The sequence below is a fragment of the Corvus moneduloides genome, chromosome 15 (genome assembly GCF_009650955.1).
Source record: "Corvus moneduloides isolate bCorMon1 chromosome 15, bCorMon1.pri, whole genome shotgun sequence".
Taxonomy (NCBI): Eukaryota; Metazoa; Chordata; class Aves; order Passeriformes; family Corvidae; genus Corvus; species Corvus moneduloides.
In genome coordinates this window covers 7,080,609-7,094,238 of record NC_045490.1, presented here as the reverse complement: position 1 = coordinate 7,094,238, position 13,630 = coordinate 7,080,609, and the positions used below count along the sequence as shown (strand labels likewise).

The following is a 13,630-nucleotide window of genomic DNA, read 5'->3' as shown; positions in this document are numbered from 1 at the left end:
CCTTTGGGTGGCACATTGTGGCTGCATTGAAAAGACCTGAATTGAACGGCCTGAAGCTGTGTCGGGGAGGGGCGAGGGGGGTGTTAAGTTGGATATTAGAAAAATACCCACCCCAGAGGGTGGTCGGGCACTGGAACAGCAGGGACATGTCCAGCTCTCCTGCCCAGGCTGGCGATGCTTCAATGTCCCCTCTGGGAAGATGGGAATTAATGTGCTCTTTTTGCTCCGAAGAACATGCACTTCCAGCATCTCAGCCTCGTGAGCCCAGCGTGGGGGTCCTGGCATCCCCCTCCTGGCAGCTGGTTGATTTTGGTCCTCACTTTGCAGCTCCGGAGCCCTCTCAAAGCTTGTGGCCCAGTCCGAGGATGACCTTTGCAGCACACAGGACAGCGGGAGGTGCAGTTCCCTCTCCTCCCTTGGCTGCAGAGCAGCCTCCCAATAATTTAGTGAAATGCTATTCTTGTTTCGATAACCATTAGAGAGCCTCCAGGCAAACTCTGAAAGTGTTACACCAGCAGAAAACATTGACATCTCCCATCTCTGTGCTTATTGCCCAGCTCCCAGGAAGGCGGGAATGCAGTGGTTTTTTTAGGCCAGAAATCCTTTAACCCTGGATGATCTATCTTCTTTGTTAGTGCAGTGCCCTAATCCCAGCCAGAGCCTTTGTACACTACTGTAATATAAATATTTATCAGCTGGCTCAGCCTTCAGGGCTTTGCCTTCTCCTCAATGGCACAGCTGTTTTTGGGGATCAGCGTGGTGGTTTCTGAAGGCTGGGTGTCCTGTAGGAAGGGTTTGAGCACTGGGAGAAGATGCTGAAGAATCCTATGTGCCATCTTTAAGGTGGCAAAAGCTGTGGGAAAGTGGATTAGTGTCTCCAGCATACTCATAAGCCACTTTGAACCATGTGGCCCTTAATGGCCTGGGATTTCTAGGCATTAGTACAGCAAGATAATAAAGTATTTACATCAGAGTGGGAAAAATCCTCTCTGAAAACACATCTTTAGACAATGTTGTTCCACACTGTCCTCTAAGACAGCTCTACAAGAAATGCTGGAGGGACTGGAGTCACTGGGTGATGCTTTCATCCTCCCATATTTTCAGACACCAGACTCACAAGCTGTGTATTTTTAAATTGCTTTTTATTGAAATGTAGTACATTAGCAAACCCTAACTAGTCGGTATACACTATGAACATTTCGGCATATACCACGTAAATACAATACAGTGTTATACTTACATCAAAACATGTCAACAAGTTCTGCTGCTGGCAAGCTACACTTCCACAGGGGCTGGAAAGCTCTGGCTGTCAGGAGGGCACCGCGTGTGCCCGTGTCCCCACAGTGCCCCCAGACCCCTGGCAGCTGCTGGCGTGTTTAGGTTACGTGGTCACACTGGTGTGACCCACCTGGCACCAAGCCAGTTCAGACTTTCCATTCTACCCGCACGCAAATTGGGGTTTTTGTTGTTGTTTGCTGCAGTCTCCTGTGCCCAAAGGCCGGGGTGTCCCCTCTCTGCCGGGATAAAACGATCCCGTTTTGGTGGATTCAGTGCATAGTTAGCCATGGCCTTGAGTAGGTGATCCTGGACAGGCACGGTCATACAGAGCAGCTTTTAGTATTTAACATCTACTTGCAAACTGCAGCAGGGCTGATGAGACAAGCAGAAGAGTGATGCTATCACTCATTTTGCTCCGAAAGGTTATTCCCCGTTATAGGAGTGGGCTGACAGACCTTACCAGTGCTGGGAGTTAAGCCTAGACACAGAGGGTGGGAAAAGTCTGCCTGCTGATGTCGTGGCACAGGGAAGGCCTCTCGTTCATGTAGCACCTTCCAGCACAAGCAGAAAGGGACAGGCTGGGGCACTGCCTTGCTGGGACCTCACAAACCTGCACCACGAGCTTTGCTTTAACAGCCCCACTCTATTAAACATTCCTGGCTTAACAGCAGCAAAGAACAAGTTTACTTTCAAGCCCAGACTTTTCTGTGCTGGAGCATGGGAGGGTTGCTGAGCTGTTTTCTGTATGATCCTCTCTCCCAGTGCAGCCCAGGTCTGTGGGAAGGCTGCAGGCAGCTATAGCTCTTACTGCCCGAGACACTCTGAGGGTGTTACAGACACAGGCACAGGGGATCGACAGCAAATCTGATGATCCATGCCTTAACACAGCCCAGCAGAGCTGCTCTGATGGGAATTAATGGCTCTTATCCCCCAGAGGGGTTTGGGCAGCTGAAGATCAAGTCAGAGCCAAGCAAGGGCCAGCCCCCAAGTATATGGGAAGCAGAAAAAAAAAAAGGCAAATGGCACATAAATGCACACAGCTGAGCTCAGGGAAAAGAATAAAAGCTCCTGGTTCCTGAGAAGCTTGTGCATACAAGTGGAGAAAGGAATAGCCCAGCAGGAGTGAGGGAGCCTTCACATACATGCCCAACTGATTTCTGGACTGCAAACCCCCAGTCCTAGCTGTATGACACTAACTGATGTTACACCTCAGCCTTGCATTGAAATCACTCTAAGTAGCTTCAACTTTCAATAAAACACTATGTAGTTCTTACTTCGTAGGAATATTAATACTTAATTATTAACTCCTTAGGAAAGGGACTATTTTTGGGCAAAACTTTATACCACAGGGCCCCAAAGCCCAGAGACCCTGGACATTATTGCCATAAGAAAGAAAAAATATTCAGATGTTATTGCACAACCTACACATCCATTTCTCTTCATGTGGGCATCACCACAAGGCTAACGGGCAGAAAAGCAAAAGGATGCTCCATTCAGGGATCCAGAGAATGAGCATCCCACAACAACAGCCCACATCCCACACACCCTGCTGTGGCTGAGCACAGCCCACCAGGAACCTCTGTGCTCCCACAGACAGTGACTCTGGTTTGGAGGGATGCTGGCATGGTGATGGCACAGTGAAGCGATGGCACAGTGATGGAGAAGATGCTGGAAAACAGGTGGACAGCAATGTCTGCACAACAGGGACCTTCACCCTGCTCTCCAGAGGAGGAGGAAGCCAGTAGTAATTGATGGAGTGGAAAGCTAGAGATTAATTGGGAGAATTAAGAGTGTCTGGGAATGTTGCAGGCTTTTAAAAAGACTAGGTTAATGAAAGGATCAATTAACTGACAGATAACAAGGTGTCAATTGGTGGTGCTTTGCAAAGGCCCTGTGAGCAGATTTCATCCCCCCAAAGCACCTTGAAAGCACCAGGTAAACCTGACATGCCCTTGTGAAGTTGGATTTTTTGGTCAACATCTCAGGACATCAACTAGCTGGGGCTTACAGAGCATCATGGCCCTGCATCAGAAGAAAAATCCCATCTGGAGCCCTGCTCTTGTCACTGCATCCCACAAGGAAGGGGTATGGAGTACCGCTTTTTCTCTTAATTATTTCAAAGACAAGGGAAAAAAGCAGAAATGAGCACCAACACAATGAAGTACTGTCTACTTCTCCCCTGATTTCCCCCCAATCGGTTTAGTTGGAGTATCTTTCCCTCTCTCACTCCCTCCCCTGCTCACTAGTTTCCACCAAGTGTGCCAGAGCTGAGGCTGCCCTGCGGTGCAGCAAGTCTAGCAGGAAAAGGAAAAAGTGAAGATATCTTTAAATATAACAACACATATGCAAGCTGTCATGGCACATCACACACTCTTCTGCACCAGTCAGGCTGGAAAATTAGGTCAAGTATGGCTGGGTAACACAGGGTGAAAAAGGAGCAAAAGCTTTACTTGGGAAATTGAAGGTGTTTCCTGAGGTCTCTGCCCTGAGCTCTCCTGTCCTTCTCTCCCCACCCTGCAGGGCTGGCAGCAGCCCCATGGCTCTTGCCTTTGCCCCACTGTGCCTTGGCTTGTGAGCTGCTGTGCTACTTCTTATGCTGTAAAAAACAAACGACTACTAGCTAAGCAAAATAACAAATATTTTTAATAATTAAGTCAACCCACTCGCCAGTAATCAGGCTGCAGAGCTGCCTGAACTTCAGCTCAACCCTGGTGCCCTCATCCTTCAGCTCATGACCTGACTACCTCAAACCTAAACTGGACGGAACAAGTCCTGGAGCCTCAGTGTGACCCATGTTTCCTGCAAAATCCCCTCTGCTAGTAAAAAGCTCTTGGCTCTCCAGAGCCTTTGCACTATTTTACATGAATGTGTTTAAAGAAAACAGATGTGTAAAAGTCTCACAACATAGTCCTAGACATGTTTATTAAACTATTTGTGGTCTTTCTTTGGCTAATGTAGGATACCTGGCTATTCCTATAGCATCCTCAGGTGCCAGGGCAAGCATCCTAGAGCAAAGGGACAATGCAGATTCCAACACATGAGCTCACTGGATGGAGCAGTTGTGAGGGTCATTAGGTAAATTTTAACATGCTTCAAATTTAATATTTAATGTGGTGTATTATAGGTAAAAAGCACATTTACAGTCTGGTTTTTTACTGGCAATTATCCTCTAAGAACACAAGCAAATCTTGATTTTACAAATGTCTTATGGGAACATGCAAAACTTTCATAGAAGAGGAAGCCGAGAAAGGGAAAGCGAAGTGTTGGGGTTTAAATAGTTTAGGAAAACACTTGGAGATAAAAGCTTTTTTTATATGTAGAAGTCATAAACTGAATGTTTTCCTGTTAAAAAGCACTTTTTTTAAACCTTAAAAATTATTTTCCAAGTTACTGGCACTTACAGTCCTTGGTAGGTTGCCATATATTTTACTTCTGTGAAATGACTCAACCACACACAGCACCACTGCAGCAGAACAAGAACAACGATGCTCATCAAGCTTTTTTTATATACTGATTAATATTAAAAGGAAAACCTCAAACCTGCCAGTACAGCCCAGAAAAAATCACCCATGTTGCTGAGGTGCCTCTTCCCCATCCTAAACATGACTAACTGGGGGAAGGCCTGCTCCAGCACGTCCTGGCACGCACATAGGGACCAATTGCTTGAACAAGCTTTTAATTTTTCCGTTGCAAGATTTCCCAAATCCAGGATGTCAATTACAAATGTCAGCTGCCCTGTCCAAGATGCTACAGCACAAATCCATTTTTACATCACTATGCCAGACTCTGATCTACACTGAGGCAAACCTGCCCTCCCCCTGCTTAAAACCAAGATGTTCGGTTAGAAATAAGATTTAGCAAAATACAAATTGCATTATTTATTATATTGTCTCTGAGGGCTTTGTGCTTTCTAGTTTTGAAATTTAATTTCTATGTCTGTTCTAGCTTTTCTGTATGTTCTGGCACACAGCTCGTGCAAACCGGCTCAGTTGGAGCTGAGAAATCATCAGTTTTGGTTTTGTGCTGAAACTGTGCCCCAGTGACATTCCCGGTAGCCTTAGGGGAAATCTTAGGGGAAATCCCTGTGTCGGGATGGGGCAGCCCCTACAGGAAGGATTTGCCCGGAGCACCAGCACCCTACGCAGTGCTACAAGAGCCTGTCCTACCCAAAACCCCACCGAAGCAGCTCTGTGCTGGTCAGAGACACCAAGACATGTTTGCATTTAACCAGGAACACCCAGGTATCTGGGTTTATCGTAACCTGCCTGCTCTCCACAGATAAAAACAAGCCCCATAACATCCTTGAGAGACGGTGGTTTTCCTCTCGGGCGTTTGCGTTCCCAAGGCGCTGCTCCCACGTGTCCCCGCTGTGATCTCGCAGATGCAATTACGAAAACAGGGGCTGCTCAACCAGCGCTTCTGCCGGCCCCGAGTCCCCTCCGGCTGCAGCTCAGCCAGGCCGGGATGCAGAGCTGGGCACGGGCTCGCCGGCCGTGCCCGGAGCTGTCGCCGCCTGCCTCACACACCCGCCAGCAGAGCAGGGATGCTGACCACGACCCGCTGCTCCCCCAGCCACTGTGGCACTGCCTGTGACCTTCACTTCTGCTTTGTAGGAGAAAGTGGGTGTCAAAACTGTGCTCTTTAAAAAAGCTTGGGGCTTCAGAGCATTTCCAGAGTGAGCTGAATGGCAATAAAAGTGCATTCGGTAAATATCAATGTGGGTATTATGAGAAAAACCTCCCTACACTTCACACCACCCACTCTGGAATTATCAGATTAAATAAAGCTGATGCACAGCAACAAAAGTCAAAGCACGCTCAGCAAAGAGGCTCATTTCCTCATTTTACAGAGCTGGGTTTTTCTTTTTCTCTTGAACATCCATGTTAAAGACACAGCTGAACCACACTTCAGAAAAGGATATATGTTAAGCAGACTGCTATACAATTAAAAATATTATAAAGGAGGGGAAATTCCCCTGCTTGTAGCAAAAGCAGGTGAAATTAAAGCATGGCAGGATGAGTCTTACCTTTCTTTTTGGCTTAACTGATTTCTCAAGATTCCTATACAGAGGGTGAAACTGTGTTTCACATTACAAGGACACAAATGAGTTTCTACACCTACAGTAACTAAGACTGCAATGGAGAAAAATCCAAACATTCATTAACAGCTATGCATTGTCTGGTAGGAAAAGGTGGAGCAGAAGCGCTCGCTCCTCCACGTCGGCTCATTTGAGGAACGCTGTGGATGACTTAGCTCCAGAGGTTCCTCTCTCGCTCTCCATTTCTGCATTGTTCTCTCAGAAGCTTGCAAACAATATCCATTTCCCCACCGCTTTTGTCACATGCCAGTAAAAATTGATTTTTCCTGCAGTGTGTCAAAGCAGTAGCTGCTTTCCTTTCTTCTCCTGCTTTTTGCATTCCCATTATTGATGTCAGTGGGAAAGGGCACAGCTCAGAGAACGTATTTGTTAAGTAACTGTTGCAGATCTCAACAGGAGAGTGGGATAAGAAGCATACTTCTTTTCTTCTCTGTGTAATGCCAACATGCTGGCTTTTAAAAAACCTCAGTGAAAAATTTGGTGGATTTTTTTACCCCCCACCCCCCCAAAAAAAAGTTACGTGAGAAAGAAAGCTGATTCGATTCCTGCATATTTCAAAAAGTCTAATGGTTTTCAGGTAGATCAAGTGCTGGTTCTGGGAACGTCCTCTCTACAGAAAGAGACTCACTTGACTTCAGAACACAGAAGGACCAAAAGTATATTCTGTGTATACCATTCTTCTCCTGCTTCAATCAAATGGGAGAAAAAACCCAAGCATCAAGTTCCTGGAAATCTTTCTGCAAAGGCAGGTCCTCTCTGCATCTTGAACGTCAGACTGGCTCGCCAGTGTCCGGGGTTAAGGGAGTTGTAGGAAACTCAATGCACTTATAAAGGTCCCTCTCAGAAGGGGCTATTTCACAGTAGGGTTATGGATTGACCGAGATATACGAGTGCTTTTACCAGTCACTGGCCATCTCCTCTACAACCAGTTCCCTTTCTGACATTGCGCAACCATCTGGACAATTAAAACATTGGAATCAGCAGACGCCTGTGTAAGAGACGCATTTGCAGTTCAGCATAAACTCTTAGGGCCACCGTAAAACCTCTCCTGCATCGCCGCGGCTGGGCCGACACAGCTCCCCATGCTGTTACTCAGCAATTTCCATCAGACAACCTTGCTTGCACACAACTCTTTGTCAGCTCAGAGATGCCACCCTCAGAATCCACCACAGCTGGTCTTCGTCTGTGCAATCGAGAAGGCGGGTTCGTGTTCTGGAAAAAGCAGCTCTTCTTCAGACAAAGGAGATCCATGGAAAGAGTACACAACAATAGGAATGAGAAATGAAAAAAACGGAAAAAGGGCCAGGAAGGAGCATGGATTCCTTTCAGGTTTTGTTCTCATCGTACATGTCCAAGGCAGGCTCGATGGTTGAGAACTCGCTCTCGTAGACCAGGCTTCGAGGGGACAGAGAGTTACGATGGAAGAAGTGACTGCCTGCAAGAGGTAGAACAAAACCACATTAGCAACACACATGAACAATGGAAGAACTGAGTAAAGCATCCTCATACCTGTCTGCTGGATGCAAACACAGTACACATGGAAAAAACAGCCACCCTTTAGCATGAACCAGTAACAACCATATGAAACATTTTACCTCTGTTCGTGTGCTCCCCTGCCAATTTAAAGCAACTGCTTTCCATATGCATGAACAGTCCCACCTTAAATGGCTCTTTCAGATAAAACAGGTCAAGTCTGAGCAAGGCTGGGGCAGGCCAGAGATTCACACTCGGTGCCGGCTGTTGATTTACAGTCTTGTAAAGCAGGGATGTGCTTCCTCAGAAGACCCAGAAACCTCTGGTCAGCACCCAAACACTGTGCCCTGCACCAGCACAAAGTGCTTCAGCTCCAGGTCAAAAGGAATGAGCAGGCAGAGTGAGGGCCTCCCCGAGGATCACCTCACCGATGCTGCTGGAAGCCCAGCCTCCTCCAGAGCTCAGCAAACTCCATCCACGAGTCACCTTCTAGAAACAGCCACCTACAGATTTCCTTATGCATAACCAAAGGGGACCCAACTCTCTTTTCCAATGCTGGCAATACCCAAAACAAGCACAACAGGGCTGTTGATGAAGTGGGGAGTGGAAGTTAATTTTTTTCCCTTGGTGGTCTGGCATTCCCATGGTTCTCTGAATCCACATATGTGTTTTTGCAAGGAGCCCAGCCCTCCTGCTGTACAAACGATTCTCTCTGAAAGCATCTATCATCAGATCAGGCCCTTGGCCAAAATGCTTCATTACCTGGTTTCTCAATCCCAGGGGGGATTAGCTGAGAGCAAGGCTGCTTAGATTACAATACACCAGGCAGCTACATTGAGCCAAACTGAAGGCAACTGAAAAGCTTTCAAGTTCATCAAGAAGGCATTCAACAAACTAAGGTGCCTCCAGTTTCAGGCATCAGTGAAGCAAGATGCTTAGGGAATTGTAGTTTTAGCCCTGGCAAATTTTAGCTGCTTAAATCCCCCTTTCTTTGCCAAATTTTGAGCCCAGCCCATTCTGAAACAAAGACCTTACAGAAGACATAAGAAAAGAAGAATTCAGCTGCTACTGTCCAAAATGCCTTTTCTCCTTCCCCACTCACCCAAAAGACACAGACTTTGTGTGCCCAGGTAAAATCCTTGCTAAGAACAGCAGGAAACTGGAGCTGGGCAATGGATCTGCTGCTCTTTTACAAGCAAAAGTCAGTGCACACACTCACTCCACCATTTGCAGTGAGAATGGGAAGTTCTCATAAGCAAATGAATTTTTGATCTCGTAGTTAACTGAAACAAGAGTGGAATTAGCAGTTACATTGCACAGGAGTGAACTGTTCACTCTGCCAGGAGCATATATCCAGGTACTTGGAACAAGTGGGCTGTCTTGGAATATACTTCACAGAAGCAGTCAGTGGGGAATGATAAATGCCCATTTTTTGGATCTGAATCGTCCCCCAAACTTACAGGTTTTTAAAACTGGGCAAATGCTTAAAATAAAAGCAAATAAATAAATAAATAAATGAAGGTCGAGTGTTTGAGAAAACATAAAGCTGGAACTTTATGGATTCCAGATGATCACGGTCTGTCTCCCAAGAGCTAGCCTCGATGACCTTAGAGGTCTTTTCCAACCTTAATGATTCTATGATTCAACCAAAAAAACCCCCTGAACCTGCTTTGAAATTATACCAGGTAAAACTGATTTCAAACCTGTATTATGAGTCAGGATCATCTGCTTTTTGATGAGCGAGTCTCATTTTGCAGCTGAAATACGCCGTGAATATTGGATATTTCATCTCCCCTTCCTCCACCTGCTGCAATGTAATGCACAACCAATGCTCAAACAAACCAAAGGGATTCTAAAAATTTGAGGCTGCTCTTGTTTTTATTACACAGAAATCAAACCTGGGATTAGGAAGCAGACAGCCCAGGCTGTCATTTCCTCTGTGTGCACCCAGACTTCCACTCTAGCAGGTTTGAGGGAGAGATTTAATCAACAGGCAGACAGGTCATCTGACAACAAATATTTTGTATTAATCTGGAAATAGGCAGTGTATATCCAACACCTCTAAAATTCTTTACTGTGATGTTTTTGTCCTTCTTGGCAAAAGAAATTTAAGCCACCCACTTCCAGGGAGGCTGAATGTTTCCATACAGATAGACATCTCTTGGCTTCCATACCACTTACGAGACACATCGTTCCTTCCTTTCCTAAGTGTCTACTCTCCCATCCAGAGCAGCCAGCCCAGAGCTAAGAATCCAGCTGCTGCTCAGTATTTTCCACCACTCAATCTTCAGGTGCTCCATTAACCAGGAGCATTGCCCACAGTTTACGGCTGGAGCAGCGGACTCAGCAGGGCACAGTGACCCAGCCACGCTCCTCTTAATGCAGAAAATTGCTACTGTTTGTTTAAAAACATGGCATCGGTCCAGCTGATAAATTTACTGAATAAATGTATTTTAAGGACAAGTACAAACATCCGCAGTTCCAAATTCAGCGTATGAATCTGTTCTTCCTATTTTGCACTTACCAAGAAAGATCAAGGTTTATCCCTTAGGTACAGAAAACAAATGGGAAGGCTGAATGCAGTTTTAATACATGAAAATGAATCCTTCAGTGCTCTCTGCCACTATTCTTCTTATATGCTTTAAAACAACTTTTCAGATAACTTGCATTGAGTCTGAAAATAAACATACTACCCTGGAATTGATCTTTATACCTACCATAGGATGCCACCAAAGCAAGCACAACACCAAGGCCAAAAACTCAAGACACAGCACTGCAGGTGCACCAGGATTAAGCATCACCTGGTGTTCCTTTTCCACCTGAAAGTATTTTAACACCCTTAGTCATTAATCAGGGCCATCTTCTGCCACAAGCTGCAGTCCCTTCCACAGCTCCTCAGGCACAAAGACATCTTATGGCGGAAATCTGATCAGAGCACTCCCTACCTCAATCTGTTTTAGACACCATCTCAGTTAAGGAATAACGGAGTGGGACTATTTCATAAAGCACCCTTTCCTCAAAGCCAGCTTAGCACGAAGACCATGACATGGTTGCCATTGTGGAGACATGGTGGCATGACCGGCACAAGTGGAGTGCTGCAACAGATGGCTGAAAACGCTTCAGAAGGGACAGGCAAGGAAGGAGACACATTGGGGGAGTCCTGTGGTGCTCACAGAGCCACCTCCCATGATTTACCACCAGTCCCACCTACCTGGGGAGGTCCCAGCTCACTGGAGGTCAGCAAATGTGACACCCAGCTACGAGAAGGGCTGGAAAGGGGGTCTGGGCGACTGCAGGCCTGTCAGCCTGACCTCAGTGCCAGGGAAGGCCATGGAACAGATCATCTTAGTGCCATCACACAGCCCATCCAGGACAAGCAGGGGGTCAGACCCAGGCAGCATGGGTTCAGGAAAGGCAGGTCCTGCTTGACCAGCCTGGTCTTCTGTGACAAGGTGAACCACTTAGTGGATGAAGGAAAGGCTGTGGATGTGTCTACCTGTACTTTGGGAGAGTTTGACACCATGTCCCACAGCATTCTCTTGGAAAGTGGCTGCCCATGGCTTGGACAGGTGTACTGCACATGGGTTAAGAACTGGCTGGATGGCTCAGCCCAGGGAGCAATGGGGAATGGAGTCACACCCACAGGGCTCAGCACTGGGGCCAGCCCTGTTTAATGTCTTTATCAATGATCTGGATGAGGGGATTGAGTGCAGCCTCAGTCAGTTTGCAGCCAAAACCAAGTTGGGTTGATCTTCTGTAGGGCAGGAAGGCTGCACAGAGATCTGGATAGGCTGGGTCAAGGTATTTAAAAAACACAGATGTGGCACCTGGGGACATGGTTTAGTGGTGGGCTTGGCAGTGCTGGGTTATGGTTGGACTTGATCTTAGAGGGCTTTTCCAACCTAGATGATTCTATGATGCTATGAAAAACTTTGGGGATTTCCTTCTTCTGTCTATCCAGAGTAAAAAAAAAAAAAAGAGTTTCTGGGATGATGCAGAGTTCATCTTTGAACATATTTATTTCATTAACAGATAAACATGCACTGAATTGCTTGACCTCAAAGTAACCTATCAAAAGTTATATCATTATTAACATTTTGTTGAGACAGTTGTTAGAGGCTCAAAAGAAAAACTAGAAAAGATGATGCTGAGTTACTTAAATCCTCCATAGAGGGAAATGCACTAAAAAGTCCTGTCAACCCTTTTGTTCCAAATATCACTCAACTTCTCCTTCTGCTGCGGTTCTGAAGAAGAAACACGAACCAGAACTATTATGGTGCCTTTTGCATCTGGGTCACTGCTCTGCTCACGCTGTTCCTGTGCAACAGCATGAAATCACACTTAAGAAATTTTGTTTCAGAAGACAAGCACAAACTTATCAGTTTTACTACTGCTGTTGAGAGATGAGTGAAAAAACATGTATCGTAGCTTGTTCCCTAAATTCTGCTCTAACCACATTCCTCCATTTTTGGCAACAACACTCAGTTGAAACATGCTGTACGTTACATGCACACAGCCCTCAGACACAGAATGTTTGAGGTTTTTTTCTTCTCATGAGTAAGTCCAATGGGGTTTTCCAGTCTTTCAAAATGCACTTACTGCTCTATTGATTTGTTTTCATATTTCTTTCAGAATTTCACAAGGACACATTGAAGAAGAATTCTATTAAATGCACTGAAGCTATCACATTCTACACTGCTTATTATAAAAGCTGCCTTCTCAGCTGAAGCCTGATGGACAAATAAGAATTAAGAAACTATTTTAATGTAGCATCTGGCTGTGTTCCTAAATTCTAGAAGTGCCTATACATAAAAATAAAATTAAATTAAATCCTCTAGTTCCCAGTACACAAAAAAATTAAATCTTACAGCAAAATTGCTTCTCTCTGTTCATTTAATTAAATTAGAAAGCATTCCATTTCTACATCTTGATCCGAGAACAACAAAAAACAACCAAATGCAGAATAGTTTTTAACTTCTGTCAATTCCTTTTTCCTTCCCAACTTGTTACCTTCATTTACCCATCTCATTAAGTCAAGCATTAGCACTTGGCTGCAACTCAGGCCCGCGTGTTTTAACTGACTGTTGTGAATTACTCACACAGAGCTTGCATAACTTGTGTGAAACAGCCGGAATGAGGACAGTGAGGGGAGCTGTTTTCCCTCTGCCTCCTTCTCCTTGCCAGCACAGAAGCTGTGGCAAGAAGGGACATGCTTGCATAGAGTTTCTACATTGAAGAGTGTTATCAATCTTCTATGATCTGAATTTGAACCAAAACTAACCCCCACCATTGATATCAAAGGAGGCTTCACGCATGGCAGTGGGGGAAATGCTGCGTTTTCACTTGTTATTAGGAAGGAAGAAGAGGTTTAGAGCAGCTTCACTATTATCAAAAGGAGGGTGGGGTAAAAGTAAAAGACAGAAAAGGTTTATGATCTGTGTTTTGAGACAACAGCATTGCAAATCTCCAGCAATGCCCAGCCTCAAGGCAAAAATCATACTGCAGTGCTCCCAGGGCGACTGGAGTGTTACCGGAAGAGAAACTGAGAAAATGTTTTTATTTCAAATTAATTCCCAGCTGGAATGGTAAGTCCATTATAGCAGAATTGACACCTCGACCCAGCTTTTTTCCCTAACAAGTTGGTGTGGAATGATTGCTAACACTTGTTTGTCACTTCAGTGGCAGTTAAGTCACTTCAGTGGCATCATAACAACGACACTCTATGAGATTTCCACTACTACACTACTTCTGTCCCAAATGAATGGAGAATAACAGAGACCT

The 13,630-nt window shown here is 45.5% G+C and overlaps 1 protein-coding gene across 2 annotated transcripts in view; it reads right to left on the bottom strand.

Moving 5' to 3' along the window:
- Positions 1 to 1,125: 1,125 nt before the first annotated feature.
- Positions 1,126 to 13,630, bottom strand: part of RNF130 (ring finger protein 130) — a 55,811-nt gene continuing 43,306 nt past the window's right edge. For both annotated transcript variants that reach the window (XM_032124613.1, XM_032124614.1), the window contains one exon: positions 1,126 to 7,811. In XM_032124613.1, coding sequence (XP_031980504.1) covers positions 7,702 to 7,811 — 110 coding nt within the window. In that variant the 3' untranslated portion in view covers positions 1,126 to 7,701. The remainder of the gene's footprint in view (positions 7,812 to 13,630) is intronic.